This window comes from Colius striatus, chromosome 17 (assembly GCF_028858725.1).
Source record: "Colius striatus isolate bColStr4 chromosome 17, bColStr4.1.hap1, whole genome shotgun sequence".
Lineage (NCBI taxonomy): Eukaryota > Metazoa > Chordata > Aves > Coliiformes > Coliidae > Colius > Colius striatus.
This window is the reverse complement of record NC_084775.1, coordinates 5004601-5025583: the sequence shown is the minus strand read 5'-3', so window position 1 is coordinate 5025583 and position 20983 is coordinate 5004601. Positions and strand designations below refer to the sequence as shown.

Here is a 20983-nt window from a genome sequence, read left to right as displayed (position 1 = left end):
TACCCAGGGCACCTGCCTTGGCATGGACAAGAGGCTGGATATCAAAGGAGCATCACTATGCCCTGCAGTGCACCCAGGAGGGCTGGGCAAGGGGCTGGGTGTCTGAGGAGCATCCCTACACAGTGCAGTGCACCCAGGGGACCTGCCTTGGCCTGGGCAAGGGGCTGGGTGCCAAGGGAGCATCCCTACACAGTGCAGGGCACCCAGGGTCCTGCCTTGGCATGGGCAAGGGGCTGGGTGTCTAAGGAGCATCCTACACAGTGCATGGCACCCAGGGCACCCACCTTGGCATGGGCAAGGGGCTGGATGTCTAAGGAGCATCACTATGCCCTGCAGTGCACCCAGGAGGGCTGGGCAAGGGGCTGGGTGTCTGAGGAGCATCCCTACACAGTGCAGTGCACCCAGGGGACCTGCCTTGGCCTGGGCAAGGGGCTGGGTGCCAAGGGAGCATCCCTACACAGTGCAGGGCACCCAGGGGACCTGCCTTGGCATGGGCAAGGGGCTGGGTGTCTAAGGAGCATCCCTACACAGTGCAGTGCACCTGCCTTGGCATGGGTAAGGGGCTGGGTGTCTAAGGAGCATCCCTACACAGTGCATGGCACCCAGGGCACCCACCTTGGCATGGGCAAGCGGCTGGGTGTCTAAGGAGCATCACTATGCCCTGCAGTGCACCCAGGAGGGCTGGGCAAGGGGCTGGGTGTCTGAGGAGCATCCCTACACAGTGCATGGCACCCAGTGAACCTGCCTTGGCCTGGGCAAGGGACTGGCAAGGCCAAGAGCCCCTCCCTTATGCTCCAGGTTCAGCAGCTCAGCCCCAGCAACATCCCCCCATCACCTCACCGGGAGGAAAAGGGAGGGGAAACCCCCTCAAACCCCAGGAGGGTGGAGAAGGGAATGGGTTCCCCTTCCATTCTGCTGCTCCAAGCTGGTTAAGGTTTGCCCAGTACCCAGCCCATTTGGTTGTTTAAACAATAGGCAGAGCTGTGGGGGTGGGCAGGAGGGGGATTACCACGGGATTAGAACGTGGCAGGGTTGCGGATGCCACGCTAATCCTGAGCCTTTCACTCCCCAGCTCCAGCATGTGTTTGCATTAGTTACAGAGGCTCTCAGAAAAAAGGGAGAGGAACAAAACAACCATCAGGGAAAAAGGAGTGCAAAGGCAACTGCAAAGGCTGGGAGGTGAAGGAGAGAACAGAGGGGGTGGAACACAGCTGAGGGGTAAAAGGAGGAGCAGTCTGGGATGGGGATGGGGAAGGGGGATTCTTCCCCCATCCCCTTCTCCCCAGCAGCTCCCCCAGCTTTGCTTGGTTGCTCACAGAGAGAGAGTGGTGTGTGTGTGCTGAGACAGGCTTCCCACTGCTCCCACATCCCTTTTGATTGCCCAAAGTGACCCCCAACCTTTGGAGAACTCTTGTGTGGTTTTTCTCCCTGAGCCAGGGAGGAGGCAGGGGGCTTGGCATGGGCAGGCAGGGAGCATCCTTGCTCTGGGAGCTTACAGCATGTCCCCCTTCCCTCTGCCCAGCTCTGCCTGGTTTCTCCTCCTCACCATTGCACTGATCCTGATGAGGAATTGTCTAGCTCTTCTTATCCCTTCAGTCCCACCTTGCCTTTGTAAAGTCTTCCAAGTGTTGTCCCATGGAGTGGGACTCTGGGGAGCACTGGAGGGCCAAGCAAGCCTGTCCCTTTGCAGCCAGCACAATCAGTGCTGTTCCCCAGCCCTCTGCCAGGGTTGCAGGAGGAGCTTGCTGCTTCCCAGCCCAGCTGCCAGCTCCCAGCAGGAGCTCTGGGTCCTGAAGCCTTTCTGTGTGCCCACTGGCATTGGCAACCATCCCCTTCTCCCCAGCAGCTCCCCCAGCTTTGCTTGGCTGCTCACAGAGGCAGGGAGCACACCTGAAGTTGTCTTCCTGAGTGAGATGTGGCAGCAAACATGCAGGAGAGGTTTGGGCTTTTCAAAGAAACTGCCTGGGCTGCTGCTCCCTTGAGCTGGAAGCTGCAGGGTGAAGGCAGCTGCTGCTGGCAGAGTGATGCTTCCCCACAGGGGCTGCAGAATCAGAGAATCCTTTGGGTTGGGAAAGCCCTTTAAGGTCCTGAGCCCTCCCCTCCCTGGGGCTGGAACACAGCTGAGGGGTAAAAGGAGGGCAAAGGAGGGGCAAACTGGCAAGGTGGTGGGGATGGGGATGGGGATGGGGATGGGGATGGGGATGGGGATGGGGATGGGGATGAGGATGGGGATGGGGATGGGGATGGGGAAGGGGATGGGGATGAGGATGGGGATGGGGATGGGGAAGGGGATGGGGATGGGGATGGGGATGGGGATGGGAATGGGGATGGGGATGGGGATGAGGATGGGGAAGGGGATGGGGATGGGGATGGGGAAGGGGAAGGGGAAGGGGAAGGGGATGGGGATGGGGATGGGGATGGGGATGAGCATGGGGAAGGGGAAGGGGAAGGGGATGGGGATGGGGATGGGGATGGGGATGGGGATGGGGATGGGAATGGGGATGGAGATGGGGATGAGGATGGGAATGGGGATGAGGATGGGGATGGGGATGGGGATGGGGATGGGGATGGGGATGGGGATGAGGATGAGGATGGGGATGGGGATGAGGATGAGGATGGGGAAGGGGAAGGGGAAGGGGAAGGGGATGGGGAAGGGGATGGGGATGGGGATGGGGATGGGGATGAGGATGGGGATGGGGATGGGGATGGGGATGGGAATGGGGATGGGGATGAGGATGGGGATGGGGATGGGGATGAGGATGAGGATGGGGAAGGGGAAGGGGAAGGGGAAGGGGATGGGGAAGGGGATGGGGATGGGGATGGGGATGGGGATGGGGATGGGGATGAGGATGGGGATGGGGATGGGGATGGGGATGGGAATGGGGATGGGGATGGGGATGGGGATGGGGATGGGGATAGCGATGGGGATGGGGATGAGGATGGGGATGGGGATGGGGATGGGGATGGGGATGGGGATGGGGATGGGGATGGGGATGGGGATGAGGATGGGAATGGGGATGAGGATGGGGATGGGGATGGGGATGGGGATGAGGATGGGAATGGGAATGAGGATGAGGATGGGAATGGGGATGAGGATGGGGATGGGGATGGGGATGGGGATGGGGATGGGGATTCTTCCCAGAGTGCTGGGAAGGCACAGGGATGGGGTGCAGTGTGCAGCATAGCTTCTCCTGCAAGCCCTCAACTGCACACAGCCAGGGTTGTGCTGTTCACACCCACCTACAGCCCTCTGCTGGGAGCTGGGACCTTGCTGGAAATGCTCTCACAGCTAAAACACCAGCCAGACCCCTCTCCTCACACATCTCTCTCAGTCATCTGCCTCACAGCCTCCACCTCCCCTCTTCCCACCTCATCACAGAGTCAGGGAATCATTTGGGTTGGAAAAGCCAACCAAAAGCTGCTGCAGTCCCAGCCCAGCCCAGCACTGAACCTTGGCCCTCAGCACCTCAGCCCCACGGCTTTGGGGTCCCTCCAGGGCTGGGCACTCCCTGGGCAGCCTGGCACAGGGGCTGACACCCCTCTCAGGGCAACAGTTCTGCCTCAGCTCCAACCTCAACCTCCCCTGGGGCAACCTGAGGCCCTTCCCTGCCTCAAGAGAGGGAGCAGAGACCGACCCTCACCTCACTCCAGCCTCCTTTCAGGTGGTTATAGTGAGTGCTCACATCTCCCCTCAGCCTCCTCTTCTCCAACCCTTCCTCTACAACCCCCAAACCCCAGCAGCCCCCAAACCATTCCTTCCCCTTCCTGCAGCTCGTGCAAAATCCCCCATCTGTCAGTTTAATTCTCTGCTCCATGGGAAAGAGCAGGAACAAAGGGCCCAGCACAGCTGGTTTCCCAGCTTAGGCCTGGCAGGGTAGCTCAGCCCTGCTGCTGATGGCTGCCTGAGATGTTTGTGGAGCACAGAGAACACAAGTCAATAATGATTTAGCTGGATTGGGAGCAAGTACCTTCCCTGCACGGCCTGCCAGCTCCCAGGAGAGCTGAGGCAAACCTTCCCCCAGCCAGGCTGCACTGGCCATGCTGCCCCGTGCTGGGCAGGGGAGGGAAGGGAAGGGGGCTTGAGCTGTTCACAGAGCTGTCATGGGCTGACTTAGGTGATGATGGGGATGTAGGAGATGTGATGCTACCCCAGACTTGCTTAGAACAAACCTTAAGTCTGCTTAAAGCACACCTTCCCCCTTTTCTCCCAGTGAGAGGAAGATGCTGAAAGGGACCTTTTGACTTTATGCAACTGATGCCAAACATAGAAAGAACAAAAGAGCAGATCCCTTTAGGATAAACCCCTCCAGACAAGGTAAGCAGGAGGAACAGACCCCTTGGTGTAGTCAGGCACAAGTTAAGGCTCTGTGCTAAAGGGTGACCTGCACACCTGAGCATCCTGCTCCTGCTGAGTGAGGGACAAGAGCAGGGATTGCCAAGCTCTGAGGTGGGACTGTGTGTGGGCAAACTGAGTTCCAGTCCAGCCCACAACGACCCCCAGGGCCCTCTCCCCACATTCAGTGCACTAGCACATGCATTAGATTTATGTGACCCAGAGCTGCCCCTGCATGGCCTTGGCATCCCCTCATCTCTCTCCCAGGGGAGCCAAAATGTTCTCACTGCAGCTTCTCAAAGTGGCCACGTTGTGTTTGCCAAGGGAGGATCTCCCTCCCCTCATGAGGGCTGGGATGTTGCTGCTGGCAGGGCTTGTGCATCCCTTGCTGCTCTGAGCTCCTGAGTGCCAAGACCTTGCTCCACATCAGAGCCCCAAGGCCAACTGCTGGCCAGCCTCTCCTTGGCTCCTTACCATGGCACAGTAGGTAAGTGTCTTTATGCACAGCACCATTAGATCCTTCCCCTGGCTGGCCAAGCTCTGGGGCTCTCCAGCCACCCAGCAGCAGCAGGTCCCACAGATTAACAACACACAGTGGGCAGCAATTGAAACTCAGAGAAAACAGTGGGTTGTTTTCCTCATCATAGAATCACAGAATCATTTGGGTTGGAAAAGCCCTTTCAGCTGGATCCCAGCCCTCCCCTCACCCTGCCCAGCCCAGCACTGACCCCTGGCCCTCAGCACCTCAGCTTTGGGATCCCTCCAGGGCTGGGCACTCCCTGGGCAGCCTGGCACAGGGGCTGACAACCCTCTCAGGGAAACAGTTCTGCCTCAGCTCCAACCTCAACCTCCCCTGGGGTAACTTGAGGCCCTTTCCTGCCTCAAGAGAGGGACAAGAGACCAACCTCCACCTCACTAAGGGGTCTAAGTGGATGGACATTTGGGAAGTAAAGGCAGTGCTGATGTGCCCCATGCCATGGTCCTTGCTACTTGGGCATCATGGAATGATTTTGCTTGGAAAAGCCCTTTCAGCTGGATCCCAGCCCTCCCCTCCCCCTGCCCAGCCCAGCACTGACCCCTGGCCCTCAGCACCTCAGCTCCACAGCTTTGGGATCCCTCCAGGGCTGGGCACTCAGCTCCCTGGGCAGCCTGGCACAGGGGCTGGTAACCCTGTCAGGGATAAAGTTCTTCCTAAAAGAAGCCTCTGCTGCCTCAGGCTGGAGAGCAGGTGAACTCAGAAATGAGCAAAAAGACTTCAACCTCTTTCCAGCCTGTGCTCAGAGGCAGCACAGCACAGCTCTGCAGTCCCAGCCATCACATCTGGGCTGTGGCTTCACTGACAGCACTACTGAAACCATCCCTGGCAGCCAGTGACCACTTCTGGGGTCCTCACTTTCCCCTGGAACGTTACAAAGACTCAGAACAGACCATAAGGAAGGATCTGACAGTGATAGGAAATGGGAAGGCAGCCTATTCCCTTTATTGCCTCTATTAGCCCTATTGAAGAGATGGCTCAGAAGTGCTTTGATTGCCACAGCAAACACCTGCAGGGAGAGAGGAGTGAGGAGCCCAGACCTCTCCTTAACCTCACAAATAACAGCAGAGGGACACCTTGCAACTGGAAGCCAAATCTCTCTCAATGGTGTCTAAGAAACAAGGTGCATAATTGCAGCAGAGCAGTCAGTGGCTGGATGTGTCTCTCACAGCCCAGGTCCACACTTCACAAAGTGTTTGCTAAGATAGAGACAAAGGGGCTGACACTGGAGCTGCTGGCTGAGGGGTTCTGGCTGCTGCCACTCAAGGCATCAGCTTGAAAGATCAAGGTGGCTCTTCCAAAGCTGGAGATGCAGAAATCTGCTGTTGATGGCAGTGAGATGGAGCAGGATGAGCTCATGGCTCAAGTCCAACTCACCATCAGAGCCTGAGGAGTGCAGGTCACCACATTGTCCCCACTGAGTTTGGGTGATAACAACCCCCCAGGCTGTATGGCAGCCTCTCCCCCTCTGTGAGCACTCTGCAGCCTCTCCCCTACACAGATCCACCACGTGCTGACCATGGAAGCACCACTGCTGTGCCCTCAGCAAACCACCAACTGTGTGGAAAGGAGGAAACTGAAGATGAAAAAGAAGGAGCTTTTCAAACATGCCTGACAGCAACACCAGATGGGCAGTCTCAGACCTTTGTCCTGCCCTCTGGCATGTGCCAAGCCTTTGGCATGCTCCCTGCTTGCTTTTATGTCTGTGGTGTAACCAGGCCAAGGGCCAGGAGCAGCAGAGGCCACAGGTCACCCTTCCAGAGACAGAAAAAGACCCTCCCATGGGACAGCAACACAACCCTGCAAAGAAATTTAAGGGAAAAGAGGAATAAGCTGAGGCTGGATGGTGGGACAAGATCTCCTCATCCACCACATTGTCTTTTGAAGGCATCTGCCTCCATGTCCTGCTGCTCAGACGTGCTGGCTGAGGGAGCAGCATGAGGACAGCAGCAGCACTGGCTTTGGGTGGCAAAAAAGAAGCTGCAGACACCACAGACCTCAGTCTTGACTCTCCTTCCTGAGCCTTGAAGACTCAAAATGATCTGTTCTCTCCCATTCCCAGCTTGGTCTCTTCCTACCTGAAGATAAGGGACTCCATGGGCCTGACTGCTGCAGCCTGTGGGAAGACTGGAGGCAGGGCAGCAAATCCTCTACACTCTGGCTCCATGTGAGAAAACCAGCCTGCAGCTACACTGAGGAGGAAACACGAGGGAGCATCCCCACAGGGGCTGAAGGCAGAGGGGTGGCTGCAGTTTATGCCTCTTTATTGCTGTCACCATCACTTCTGCACACACACAGAGCAAAAGGGACAGGGCACAGCTCCCTCCCCTCCTTGGGGTGACTGGGCATCATCCCATGGCAAATCTGCCTTGAAACCAGGAGAGGGCACTTCCCAAAGCCCCCCTGTGACACTCCAGCCTGGCAGTGCAGTGCAGAGAGGCTGAGCCCTAGTCCCAGGCAGCAGCCAGCTCCCAGTGCCCACTGGTGTGCTCCAGAGGGGCTTTGTCACAGAGATCTGCTTCTGGCAGATCCCTTCTGCCACAGGATTAGTGACACTCGTGCACCAGCCAGAGCTGAAGTCATGGGATGTCATTTCTCTCCCCTTCCATCACATCTTCAGTCCCTCAGGATGGGCAGTGAGAGCCTTGCTCCTGTTTTTCAGCCCAGCCCCTGGAGCTGCTGTGGCTCCAAGGCTGCATCCCTCCTGGCATGTCAAAAACACCCTCCCAGAATCCCCACCTGGATGAGGATGGCCATGGAAAAGCAGTCTGGAGGAAACACAGACAGAAACCAGGGAGGTGACAGAGCTCACAGGCAGCAGCCAGCATCTGCTGCAAGTCCACAGCTACCAGCATGCCTAGGCTGGCTTTACCCTCTAGACTAGGCAGAGTAAGAAAGGGAGAAAGAAGACCCTGGATACACAACAGGGTATGTGAAACACCACACATGCTGCCCTCTCCACCTGGGGAGAGACTCATGTTACTGTGAAGGAGCACAATGGCTGGGTTCTGTCCTCCCTGCTGCCTCAGCAGCACAGCTCTACACCCAGGCTACCACCAACACCCAGACACTGCCATCCTCCTCCTTTCTGGCATCACATTGGAGCTCAGCCCATGGTTCCCAGTACTTCTCTTCACATCTCTCTGATCAAACCCACCCTCAGCCCTTCCACCAGCAGCCTGCAGATTCCCCAGCCAGGAATCACCAGCACTGTGCACACTGTTCCATCCCCAGGAGCCCAGGTCCTGCTGGAGCCAGGCTCACTAAAGCAGGGAGGTTTTGCTGCTCTCCCATCACCAGGGATCGAGATGTGCAGCCCTAAAACTGCTTCTGCCAACCCCCTGAGCCATGGGCATGTGCATGGTGGAGAGGGGAGGGGATGGAGGAGGAGCATTGATCTCCAGCTTAGCCCTCCAGCCCAGGGGAGCCCTTCCTACATAAATATTTGCCAAGCAATGCATTTGTGCCTGTCAATGGCTGTCAATAGGAGCCTGCAGTGCTGTTATCTGTGGAGCTGTCATTCTCAGGAACCTGATCCAAAACAGCCCTCTCAGCATTTCAACCCATGGCCAAAGCATTTGTCCCTTTTAATCCATGAACACAGAGCCTGTCCCCAACCACAGAGCACCCTGGGGTGCTGGTGAACAGAGCAAAAGCATTGCAGCTGGTATGGAGGTGCCTCAGCAGTGCCAGCACATGGAGAGTTAACTGGCTCACAAGCACACAGAGCTGGCAGACAAAGCCTGGCCTGGATACCTCCTGCTTCCCTTTCCCTTTGCATCCTCAGGCTCTGGCATCCACCTGCCAGCTCCTGCTTCCCTTTCCCTTTGCAACCTCAGGCTCAGCATCCACCTGCCAGCTCCTGCTTCCCTTTCCCTTTGCATCCTCAGGCTCAGCATCCACCTGCCAGCTCCTGCTTCCCTTTCCCTTTGCATCCTCAGGCTCAGCATCCACCTGCCAGCTCCTGCTTCCCTTTCCCTTTGCATCCTCAGGCTCAGCATCCACCTGCCAGCTCCTGCTTCCCTTTCCCTTTGCAACCTCAGGCTCCAGCATCCACCTGCCAGCTCCTGCTTCCCTTTCCCTTTGCAACCTCAGGCTCCAGCATCCACCTGCCAGCTCCTGCTTCCCTTTCCCTTTGCATCCTCAGGCTCCAGCATCCACCTGCCAGCTCCAGCAAGCTGGCAGCAGCGGGGCAAGGGCTGGCACAGCCTGGCAGTGTGTGCCAGCCAGACTGGTGGCAGCCAGAGCTGGGTAGAGAGGTCAGAAAGATGCTGTTACATTACCATGGAAATGATCTGCTGTTTTCCTTCTCAGGGCCTCCACTGTCTCCTCTGTGTCTGCCCACTCCAGGACCAGCCTCCGGCCGTACAGGTGTGTGCTGTGGCACAGGGCATTGAATGCTTTCTGCAGAATCAACAGCAAAGACAAGGGATAAAATAACAACAGGTTCACATGAGGAAAAGCAAAGCTGCCCCTCCCTCTGCCCTCAAGCTAAAAAGCCACCAGAGAAGATCCTGCTTTGAGCAGGGGGACAGGATTCATCTCCATCAGTGCCTGTCACTCTGTTACTTATCCTCTGTGTACCTGCAGCAGAGCTGCCATTGCTGTTCCTGCAGCCTGCTGCTGCTCTCCAAGGAGCAAGCTTGAAAATCCAGCACAGCACATGGCTACAGCCTTGGATCACCCCTGGGCTGGGAAAGCTACAGCCTGGCAAGGCTGTGGAGGCTTGGGGCAGCACGAGGTGGGCCAGCACAGCAGCTCAGTTGGCTTTCTAGGCTTGTGGGCAACCTCTGGAGGAAAGCAGGGGCATTTAGGAAACTGCCAAGCTGATCCAAGGAAGGCTGATGTTGTCTTTATTTCCCAGACTAACCAGGAAATTCAAGGCTGAGCAGGATTAGGCTCATAATGCAAAGACACAAACGTGCTGGGCAAATGTTTTCATCCCCAGGGGCCCACAAAGTGCTTCAGAGCAATGTGATACAGGGCTGGGCAGAGGGGCAAAGGAAAGGAGCCCTAAATGCCTTTTTAAACCCCTCCCCCTGCTGAGGCTGGGATTAAGTCAGGTTATAAACTGCCAACTCACATCTCTGGATGTGGGAGAACCACAGAAACACATCCCACTGTCTAACAGGACACCTCCTCCTGTCTGGAGGCCCCCAAAACAGCACCAAAGTTGCCCTGGAGAAGCCCAGAACCTCTCCTCTGAGACCTTTCCTCAACAGCAATTTGCAACCATTGCAGTTGTCCCCAAATGTCACATCTGTGGCTGGAAAGGCTCTTCCTGCAAGAGGCTTTGGCTGCCCACAACTGCTCCTCAGCCAATGGGTTATGAAAGCACAAAGCCCTCCCCATTTCTAGTGACTGGTGCTCAGGAACCTTCTTTTTCTCTCTGACTCCCTTTGAGAGCTCTCATTCATCACAGACAAGGAGAAAGGAGGAGCAGCAGCTCCAGCTGCTCCCCAGCAGGGCTGGGATCCCCCCTTCCCCAGGGCAGCCCCTTGCTGGGGGCAGCATTCCCCTCTGAAGGCTGGCAAGCCTGGCTGGTGCTTCTGCAGCTCCAGCTGCTTTTCCTTGCCACTGCTGTTGTTTTTAAAGGCCTATTTTCACTTGGAATGCTATCCAATTAGCAGAGCAATGTGTTGGCTTAAATAAACACACAGGGGGAGGGGGTAGTAGGGAGTTTGTGATGTCTTTGGCACAAAGAGCCATTTCCAGAGCCTGGCAAACAACTGCAGCTCACACCCATGGCTCTCATTCCTAAAGTGATACTTTTTAATATCTCACTTCCCACAGCATGAGAAAGAGGAAGGGTGGAAGGCAGCACATGGCCCAGCAACCTCACTGCACTCCACAGCAGCTCATGGAATCAGTTGGGTTGGCAAAGCCCTTTTTGAGGTGACAGAGTCCCAGCCCTCCCATCCCCCTGCCCAGCCCAGCACAGACCCACAGCCCTCAGCACATCAGCTCCAGGGCTTTGGGATCCCTCCAGGGCTGGGCACTCCCTGGGCAGCCTGGCACAGGGGCTGACACCCCTCTCAGGGCAACAGTTCTGCCTCAGCTCCAACCTCAACCTCCCCTGGGGCAACCTGAGGCCATCCCTCTGTCATTCGTTACTGGGGAGCAGAGACCAATCCCCAGCTCACTGCAGCCTCCTGTCAGGGAGTGTCAGAGTGCTCCTGGCTCCCCTCAGCCTCCTCCAGGCTCAATACCCCCATTCCCTCAGCCCTTCCCCAGCACCCTTGTGCTCCAGCCCCTTCCCCAGCTTTGTTGCTCATCCCTGGACATGCTCCAGCCCCTCTAGGGAAGGGAAGACTGTGCCAAACATCCATGATCATGGTGAGATATGTGGTATTGGTGGGTTCTCATCCTCTGATCCCCAAAGGAGCTGTTTTGCACCCCACATGAAACAAAAGCCCCTTCAGCCCACCACTGCTCCAGCCCACAGGGGAAGGAGTGTGCTGGGACATCAGCTCCTCACAGTCCCATCTTCTAGATGGGCTCTTGAGCTGAGGCTGCAGAAGAGATGCCTCACACACTGAGGCATCACACACAACACTCACACAACAGTGTCCTTTCCTTTGGAAAGGAGCTGTAAAAGAAAACATGGCTCTTCACTGCTCTGAATGAAGGCTTTTTCCAGAGGTAAATCACTGATAATTTAAAAGACAAAGGGATGAAGGGGAGAAATGTCATCCCCATCCACCCACCCTGCTGGAAACCTTCCAGGGAGAGGAAGAAACTGCCCACTGCTGCTATTCCAAAGGAAAAGGTAAGTAGGGAAATAGAAGTCTGTTTTAATGACATGGGAAACCTGAGCTGGGGACAAGCAGGCCAGCTTGCAAAGGATGTGGGGCTGGAGGCAAGAGCTATTCTCAGGGTGCAGCTCCTCCACTGCCTTCTCAGACACCTCCTTTGAAGACCAAAGCATTGACTGGCCAGGGGTTTGTTGAGTTGCATCTGAACTGGGGATGAAGAGAGGTGTGGTGACCTCTGATTGCCACAGCTTTGCATCATCCCCTTTACTGACAGGGGATCCTGTGGGACCTGATCTAGGTGGAGCTGCTTTAGCAGAGGGGTTGGACTGGATGATCTCTAAAGGTCCCTTCCAACCCCTGTGACTCTGATCCTCCAGCACACACAGCTGAGGATCCCTAAATGCTGAGAAAGGATTTAATGAAAGCTGCTGCATTTGGTAATCCCCCCACTGCCAGGTAACACCAAGGGCTGAGGAGCCCTGGCCAACCCCCTTGCAGGTCTCTTTGGCTTTCCAAATGCTTCAGGGCTGGCATGAAACCCCTACAACCTTCTCTCCCTGGAGAACAGGATGGGAGCAAGCTTCAAAATGGCATTTCTCAGCTCTCCTGAGGAGAACTCTGCAGAGTTTGGTTCAAGCTCAATGTCATGGCTCATTGTGGCTGGATTTGGTTGCCAGCCCCAAGTCCAGCTTGGGCAGAGGCAACCAGAGCAGGGAGAAGCAGAGAGAGGGAGAGGCTGGAACAGAAAGGGAATTTCAGAAAGGGGATTTCCAAGTTAAGGGGTGGCCAAAACATTGACATGAAGCCAATGTGGCTGCTGGGCCAAGGTAGAACCTGCTGTGGAGAGCCTGAGTGCCACAGCTCCCTCCAGAAATGCTGCATTCATTTGGAGGACAGTGCTGCTCTGCCTATAGCTTCCCCTTTGCCCTATTAAACACTCAAGCCCCAGAGCCTGCAGGCTGGAGTCATTAAAGGGACAAAGGGTCAACAACATTAGGAGACTGCTAAATTTCCCTTCCTCCCAAGAACCAGTCCCAGCTGAGGATGCTCTCTGTGATGCCAGCTGCACACAAGGCTTTTTCCTTCCATGTGTGTACATTTTGAAAGGCTTGACTGCCTTTCCCAAATGGGCAATTGCTATTTGGAGACCAGATGTATTTTGCTATCAACAGGGGAGAAGAGCAGAACCTTGGCTTCCAGTTAATGGTTCAAAAGTCAAAACAACCCCACAACAACTCTGCAGAGGGAATGGCAGGAAACATGTCAAATGGCTAATGCTGCCTTAACTGCAGGTAATTGGTTATTGCCAGAGGATCAGAGTTCCTCTTCTGCTAATTCCCCAACTCCCATGTTACTCTCAGCCAGTGGTCAGGTGGCACTGGAGATTTAAACCCAAAGGTTTGCTCTGAGGGAACAGAAACCCCCTTTGTGAATGTTGCTTTGTTGTTGTCTTTGACTTGGGTTCCTCTCCATTTCCTGGTGTGATGTGTGTGTGCTGTCAGCTGGTCACTGCCCCTCACATAAAGGGCTGCTAATTTAGCCAGGCTGTGCTCAGGGATGGCCAATGATAGGACAAGGGGCAATGGGTACAAGCTGGAACAGAAGAGGTTCCAAAGGAACACAAGGGAAAACTTGTTCCCTGTTGAGGTGAGGGAGCACTGGCAGGGGCTGCCCAGATGGGCTGTGGAGTCTCCTTCTCTGGGGACACTCAGACTCACCTGGATGAGTTCCTGTGTGCCCTGCTCTAGGTGGTGCTGCTCTGGCAGGGGGCTGCACTGGCTGAGCTTTCCAGGTCCCTTCCAGCCCTTGACATTCTGTCATTCTAATGTCAACTGATGATGGTGCAACACACTCAGCTGAGGTCCATCTACCAAACACCCCAAGGGACAGCCCTGGCTGTGGATGTCACTGTGGGGAAGCCAGATGTGAAACTGGGGCTCTGAAGGGTGAGCAGATGATGGGGGGGGGAAGATGCTGCAACCAGCAGCACCCCATGCCCTGCCTGGCCCTCACCTCCCCTGCAAGGCTGTGTGGCTTGGGCACTCACCCCTGCCATGACAGCACCTTTCAGCAGGGCTGGCTCTCCCCAGGGGGGTGACAGCATCAGGGGAAGGCCAAGGGGACAAACCAGGACAAGTCTCAGGGAGTTTGCAGAGGGGAACCCTAAACCTCAGTCCTGCCTTTGGAGAAGCTCCATCCACACTGCCACAGCAGCTGGGAGGAAAAAGACAAACCCAGGAGGTCACAGGCTTTAAATGCCCAACAAAGGCAGCCAAACTGTGCCACTACAGAAACATCAGGTTTGATAAGACACTCAGAAGCGATTTCCAGATTACCACTCTGAGCAAAGCCATCATTGACAGCCACAGCTATTCAGCTCTGAGGTCTCCAGGCCCACTCCCCTCCTCTCTCATTTCACTTAGCAATAAACTCTAAGCCAATTATGTCTGTGTTTACAATATTCAGGATCCTATTCATCAATACCCAGCACATCCTTCTCCACACAGCCAATGGAGTGTACTTGATGTGCCACTTGTAAGACAATTAAATCCCTCTGAGAGATGAGGGCAGGAAAAAAACACAACCCAACCCAACAGACTTGAAGAAGAAGGAAGATGAGCTGCTTTGCTGGGAAAGAAAGAAAAGCCTCCCCATGAGCTCTTCCACTCACCTCCTGTGGCCCCTGCAGCAGAGGCAGATCCTGAGCCTGTGCCCTGTTTCCTCCAGAAAGTGGGTGCTGCCTCATTCACCCCCAAACTGAGCAGCTGTGAAGGGGGTGACCTGCTGGAGAGCAGCTCCAGGAGAGGGACCTGGGAGTGCTGGTGGGCAGCAAACTGACCATGAGCCAGCAATGGGCCCTCGTGGGCAAGAAGCCAATGGCAGCCTGGGGCATCAAGAAGAGTGTGGGCAGCAGGGTGAGGGAGGTTGTGTTCCCCCTCTGCTCTGCCATATCTGCTGAGGCCTCATCTGGAGTCCTGGGGCCAGTTCTGGGCTCCCCAGCTGCAGAGGGACAGGGAACTGCTGCAGAGAGGCCAGTGCAGGGACACCAAGATGCTGAGGGGATGGAGCATCTTCCTTGTGAGGAAAGGCTGTGGGCCCTGGATGGGGCCAGTATTTGCTGTGTGGTGGCCAGTGCCAGGACAAGGGGGAACAGGCACAGGCTGGCACACAGGCAGTGCCACTGGCACAGGAGGAGAAAGTCCTTTGGTGCTGAGGTGAGGGAGCCCTGGCCCAGGCTGCCCAGGGAGGGTGTGGAGGCTCCTTCTCAGGAGGTTTCCAACCCCACCTGGACACGTTCCTGTGCCCCCTGAGCCAGGGGAACCTGCTTTAGCAGGGGTTGGGCTGCAGCAGCTCTGCAGGGCCCTTCCAGCCCCCACTATTCTGGGATCCTGTGAAAGGTCCCTGTAAGCAGCTTTCCATCAACTGCTTGAATTCTCCACAGGAAAAGACCAACTCAAAAACCAGGAGCAGAGCCTGAGTGACTGAGTATTGGGCAGCACCAAGTCTGAGCAGAAGGAAGCTGGAATTAGGATCAATACAGGACTAACAAAGAAACTCTCAGTACTGTGTTATACAGGAGGTCAAACTGGAATGGATGATCTAATAGTCCCTTGTGATCCTGGATCAATGAACCCTGTCTAAAAACATAAACACAGCCTACACTTGCTCCTCCCTCCTCTCTCCTTCATCTCTGCTCTGAGCCTTGAAAATCTGGGCTCTCAGGGTGTCAGTGGACCCACAGGGTCCCTTCCCTTCAGCAATAACATCCCTTGGCTTGTGCCCACGACTGTTCCACTTGCAGATCCTGTGCAAGTGAGCCAGTAGTGAGGAGGAAACCCACTCTGCTCTGAGGATGGGACTGCCCATGCAGCACATTACAGCAAGGCTCAGGACCTCCTTTTGCCCAGTGCAGGACAGACCATGCCTGGTTTAGCAAAGGCTAAGAGCAGAACACTCTCAGACAAGCTATAATCCTCTTGCTTCTTCTGCAAATACAGAACTTAAACACAGAGGAATGCTTAGGAAGCTGTTTTGAACAGCAAACTACTCTGGCACTCAGGTTTCCTGATGTGTTATGTTGGGTCAAACACATTTCTCAGAGCTTCTCATCTTGCTTTTGACAAAAAACCCAAAGGCAAGTCCTTCAGCCACTGCATCAGTTGCACCAAACCTCTGCCTGTTACAGCTTAGGTTGCAGTTTCTGTCATGTAACCTCTCATGGGGGTTTCAGCCTCAGTGCAGCTGGTGAATGGTAACAGGCTGCCCCAAATCTGGGCTATGCCTCAGTGGGACAGAGCTTCCAAGCTCCCTTCCTCTCTTTCTGCTCTGAAACCAGGCTGGGAGGGTGCCAGAGGGGACAGCTCACCTTGGCATCCTGCTTGGTGACGAAATCCACAAAGCCAAAGCCCCGGTGGGAGCCTGTTCCTGCCATTTTCTTGGGCAGACGGACTGTCTTCAGCTCTCCAAAGGTGCTGTAAGAGAGGGAAAAGCAAAGACACTGTGAGATCAAGGGAAGAATCATCATTTCATCTCAAACCAGGGCACTGCCAGTTGCTGAGCCACTGCTGAGGACCAAGGTGAGCAGTGTCCTGGGGCCACTCTGCTTCCCTGTAAGCCCCAAGTCCAAAGCACTGAGCAACAGCTCAGAACTCAGCTGGGATTCCAAGGCTCATCCTTTCTGGTTGCAAACATCTTTAATACAAGTGCTAGGCTTCTCCTTCCTTTAGATCTGAAGGAATCAAGGACCCAGCCTGCATGCCATGTGCTGGGCAGAGCAGGCAAAGAGCATCTCTCTCCAGGCTATGAGGAGGAAAGGCTGCCCCAAAGCCCCATCAGTTATTTGCACCTCTGCTGGGAGGCTGAAGTGCACAAGATATGGGAAAGAGCCAGAGCACAGCCCCATGGAGACCTGTTCTCTCTCCAGAACACCTCATCCATTCCCAGAGCCTGTTGTAGGCATCATGTTGGCAAAGGTGGCATCCCTCTGCAGCATCTTTAAGACTGGATTTCATGGCATCCCTCTGCTCCATGGGTGTGGGCAGCATCTTTAAGGTTGGGTTTCATGGCATCCCTCTGCTCCATGGGTGTGGGCAGCATCTTTAAGGCTGGATTTCATGGCATCCCTCTGCTCCATGGGTGTGGGCAGCATCTTTAAGGCTGGATTTCATGGCATCCCTCTGCTCCATGGGTGTGGGCAGCATCTTTAAGGTTGGGTTTCATGGCATCCCTCTGCTCCATGGGTGTGGGCAGAATCTTTAAGGCTGGATTTCATGGCATCCCTCTGCTCCATGGGTGTGGGCAGCATCTTTAAGGCTGGATTTCATGGCATCCCTCTGCTCCATGGGTGTGGGCAGCATCTTTAAGGCTGGATTTCCTCCCTCTAACACTCCACTTGGGCACTTGCATTTCCCATTCTGCAGCCAGCCCTCTCAGCCTCTTTCATGGGCTGGAAGAACTTGGTTTTATTTAAGCTTGCTGAACATGATGAGCTCAGCAGATCCAAGCCCAGCACAACCCTCTGATCCAGCAGCATTTCACACAAGTTTTGGAGCATCAACAGAACAAGAAGTCAGGAAAGGGGAGATAAGGGGGTTCCTGTCCAGGGTTGGACATCCATGCTCAGCCATGGCATGTCTTCTCACAGAGAAGGAACTTGTCACCTGAGCACCACAGCAGGCAGCCAGCCCATCAGCCTGATCCCTCTACAAGAGGCCCACAAAACCCACTGAATGGTGGGGCTGGAAGGGTCCTGCAGAGCTGCTCCAGCCCAACCCCTGCTACAGCAGGTTCCCTTCCATCAGGGGGCACAGGAACGTGTCCAGGTGGGGTTGGGAACATCCCAAGAAGGAGCCTCCACACCCTCCCTGGGCAGCCTGGGCCAGGGCTCCCTCACCTCAGCACCAAAGGACTTTCTCCTTGTGTTTAAGCCCAAGCCCAGCCCCAAAGGCCCCTCTCTCCAGTGCCATCCCCTGGAGAAACTTCAGGACAAAGCCGCTGCTTTCCCTCCACCCGAGCTCTTGCTTCCTCCTTCTCCTCCCCTCCCTTTACTCTCATTTATCAAACTGCAGGCAATAAATATTTAATGTGGACCAGGTCTGAAGAGATGTGTTATTTTATTTGACAATCTCCACACAGGCACGAATCCACCAAAGGAGCCTGGGCTGCAGCAGTGCCAGAGAGCACCTGGGAATAAACACAGTAAAGGCCATAAACGCTCTCCTGAAATGATATAAGCTAAATCCTGGGAGTTAACCTGGTGCACTGGCAGCATGACCAGGCATTCATCTGCCCAATTTCCTTAGGAAACGTGGTGTGTAAATGTACCATTATGAAGCCTTAAAATGAATCTGCACGTCTCCTCCTCGGTGCTTTCCCTCCCTCTCTCTCCCTCCTGCCCCCTTCCAGCCGGCGCTACGCAAACAAACAAACAACTGCGAGGGGAGGGGAGGGGATGCTGAGCTCTGGGGGGGATGCTGAGCTCTGGGATGCTGAGCTCTAGGAGAGATGCTGAGCTCTGGGGGAGAAGTGAGCTCTGGGAGGGATGCTGAGCTCTGGGAGGGATGCTGAGCTCTGGGAAGGGATGCTGAGCTCTGGGAAGGGATGCTGAGCTCTAGGGGGGATGCTGAGCTCTGGGAAGGGATGCTGAGCTCTGGGAAGGGATGTTGAGCTCTGGGGGGGGATGCTGAGCTCTGGGAGGGGACGCTGAGCTCTGGGAAGGGATGCTGAGCTCTGGGGGGGATGCTGAGCTCTGGGAAGGGATGTTGAGCTCTGAGAGAGATGCTGAGCTCTGGGGGGGGATGCTGAGCCCTGGGAAGGATGGTGAGCTCTGGGAGCGATGCTGAGCTCTGGGGGGGATGCTGAGCTCTGGGAAGGATGCTGAGCTCTGGGAGAGATGCTGAGCTCTAGGGGGGATGCTGAGCCCTGGGAGAGATGCTGAGCCTTGGGAGAGATGTGCTGAGCTCTGGGGCAGATGCTGAGCTCTGGCAGGGATGCTGAGCTCTGGCAGGGATGCTGAGCCTCAGTACTGGGAGCAGTATGTGGGCTGCAGCTACAGGAATCCCTGAATGGTGGGGGCTGCAAGGGCTCTGCAGAGCTGCTCCAGCCCCTGCTAAAGCAGGTTCCCCTGGCTCAGGGGGCACAGGAACGTGTCCAGGTGGGGTTGGAAACCTCTGGAGAAGGAGCCTCCACACCCTCCCTGGGCAGCCTGGGCCAGGGCTCCCTCACCTCAGCACCAAAGGTGTTTCTCCTCCTGTGGCTGTGGTGAGCCATATGAGCCTGAGCAGAACCAAGAGAAGCTGCTTCTCCCATCCTCCCCAGCTCAGAGCAGCCTGTGCTGCCCACCCTGGGAGAGGGACCCTGATCCAGAGCAGGGCTGGGCCACGAGCACATCCCCAGGCAGAGGGTTTGTGGGGAGGAAGGGGAGTGGTACCCAACGGGGGCTGAGAGACAGGGCTGCTGGGGGAAGCTGCAGCACAGCTCCCAACACAGAGCAGGCAAAGCAGGGGGGGTGAGGGGTACAGCAGAGCCAGGGCTGACCCCACAGGGGCTGCAGAGTGAAACCCCCTCCCCCCCACTGTGCTGCTAATTAGAAACCACAACACAGCAATTACCATCCCGGGAGCTGCGAATGAAGTGGAGAGCTGGGGCCTTTAATGTTCTCCTCTGCAGTGCCAGGCACAGACTCACACCTCTCTTTTCCAATTATTTCCTCCAGATTTGGGGGTGGGGAAGAGAGAGGCAGAAGCAGAGGGAACCCAATTACCCCCTGCAGAGCCAGGCTCCCAGTACCTGGGGACAGCAGGTGCTGCTGCCTCTGCTGCCCACGCTGGCTGCAGCCCCGCTGCAATCCCCCAGCTCCATCCAGCCAGGCTCAGACTGCACCACAGGCAAAGCCAGGGGAGTGGGGATGGTGGAAAGGAGAAGGGATGCAGCTCAGCACCTGGGTGAAACCCAAACAAACTGACAGGGGAGGGAGGAAAGCAGCTTTTATCCAGGCTGCAGCTACAGCTCACCTGTGAGATGCCACCGAGCTGCTCTAACAGATGTGCTTCCCCAGGGGTGGGATGGCAGCAGGGCTCACAGCAAGTCAGACCTGCTGTTGTCACTGCCACCTCCTTCCCCTTCCAGCACACAGCTCCCATGGGTGTAAAAGGGTGTGAAGATGCAGCACCCCAGGAGTGGGGGTTTCTCCTGGAGCTGGCATCTCTGTCTCCTCTCTCCGTGGCAAACTGGACAGAGATCAGAGAGCTCTGGCATCAAACCGTGCTGCCAGTGCAGAGCCCAGCACTGTGCCAGGCTCCTCACCCTGGCACTGAGCACAACACTCTGCAGGGAACTCCCTGGACTCAGTGTGAGTGTGAAACCTGAGCAGCTTCTGGATCTGTACCCACCAGGATCCACATCTCCTCCAAGTGCTCCTGAGCCCCTGCTGCAGGGCTCAGCCACAGCACAAGCACTGAAGGATGTGCCACTGTGGGGCAAAGCCCTTTCCTTCCTTCCTTGCTTGCAGCCAGCCTGCCTTAACCTTGCAGGAGACTATAATCTCCCTTCTGGTGAGTCCTGTGCCCACCACAGCCACGTGCCTGCCCTGAGGCTGGATTTCTGCCCTGCCACCCCTGCAGTTCTCCGTGGCACTGCCCTGAGATGAGATTTCACCTGCCCTGAGTGCAGTAAAACCAGGTGCCCTGTGTCAACAACTACTCCAAGGGGCTGCTCATTGCTCACAGAGGTGACTTTTTTGGAGGAGGCACCCAAGAACTCTGCCCCAGAGGCAGCAGGTCTGCAGAGCCCTCAGTGACCCCCATGCCCATGGCTGCTCTGTTTGTCTCCCAGCTTCTTTCCCCACATATTTGTGCCAAAGTGTGCCAACAGCCATGCTCTGAAATCCTGAGTGGGGTTCAGGGCCCTGAGAGGAGGGCAGTGCCCATGCAGAGGTGCAGGCTGTGTCTGGGGGCTGTGGCTCTGCCTGTGTGCCCTGTGGGCAGCCTGCCAGCCAGGCTGGCACAAGCCATCCTCAGGCCTGGGCTCACTCTCCCAGGCTTGGCACGTTGGAAGGAGATGACAGCCCTGAACAAATGCTGCAACTAAGATCTTTCCTAAATGACAACCTTTGTTTCCTGCTCATCCACATTTACTGGGAAACCAGTAAAAACCTGTACTGGCCTTGGCTGAGACCCCACAGCTGCAGAACCACAACCTTTCCCTTGACAAGTCACCAGCCCAACACACGCTGCTCCCAGAGATGCCAGAAGGAACATCCCCCCTCCCTCCACCCCACGAGGGATCCAGCACTTGTCCATGGCATTGCTGGGTATTAGCTGCTCTCCTGATGCTTTGGCAGCTTTTCCAGTGGTGCTGCAG

At 56.0% G+C, this 20983-nt stretch overlaps 1 protein-coding gene across 2 annotated transcripts in view; it reads right to left on the bottom strand.

The window, feature by feature from the left end:
- Positions 1-20983, bottom strand: part of RBM19 (RNA binding motif protein 19) — a 72923-nt gene that overhangs the window by 12562 nt on the left and 39378 nt on the right. For both annotated transcript variants that reach the window (XM_062009859.1, XM_062009858.1), the window contains exons 22-23: positions 15990-16095; positions 9152-9272 (exon numbers count right to left, since the gene is read on the bottom strand). In XM_062009859.1, coding sequence (XP_061865843.1) covers positions 9152-9272; positions 15990-16095 — 227 coding nt within the window. The remainder of the gene's footprint in view (positions 1-9151; positions 9273-15989; positions 16096-20983) is intronic.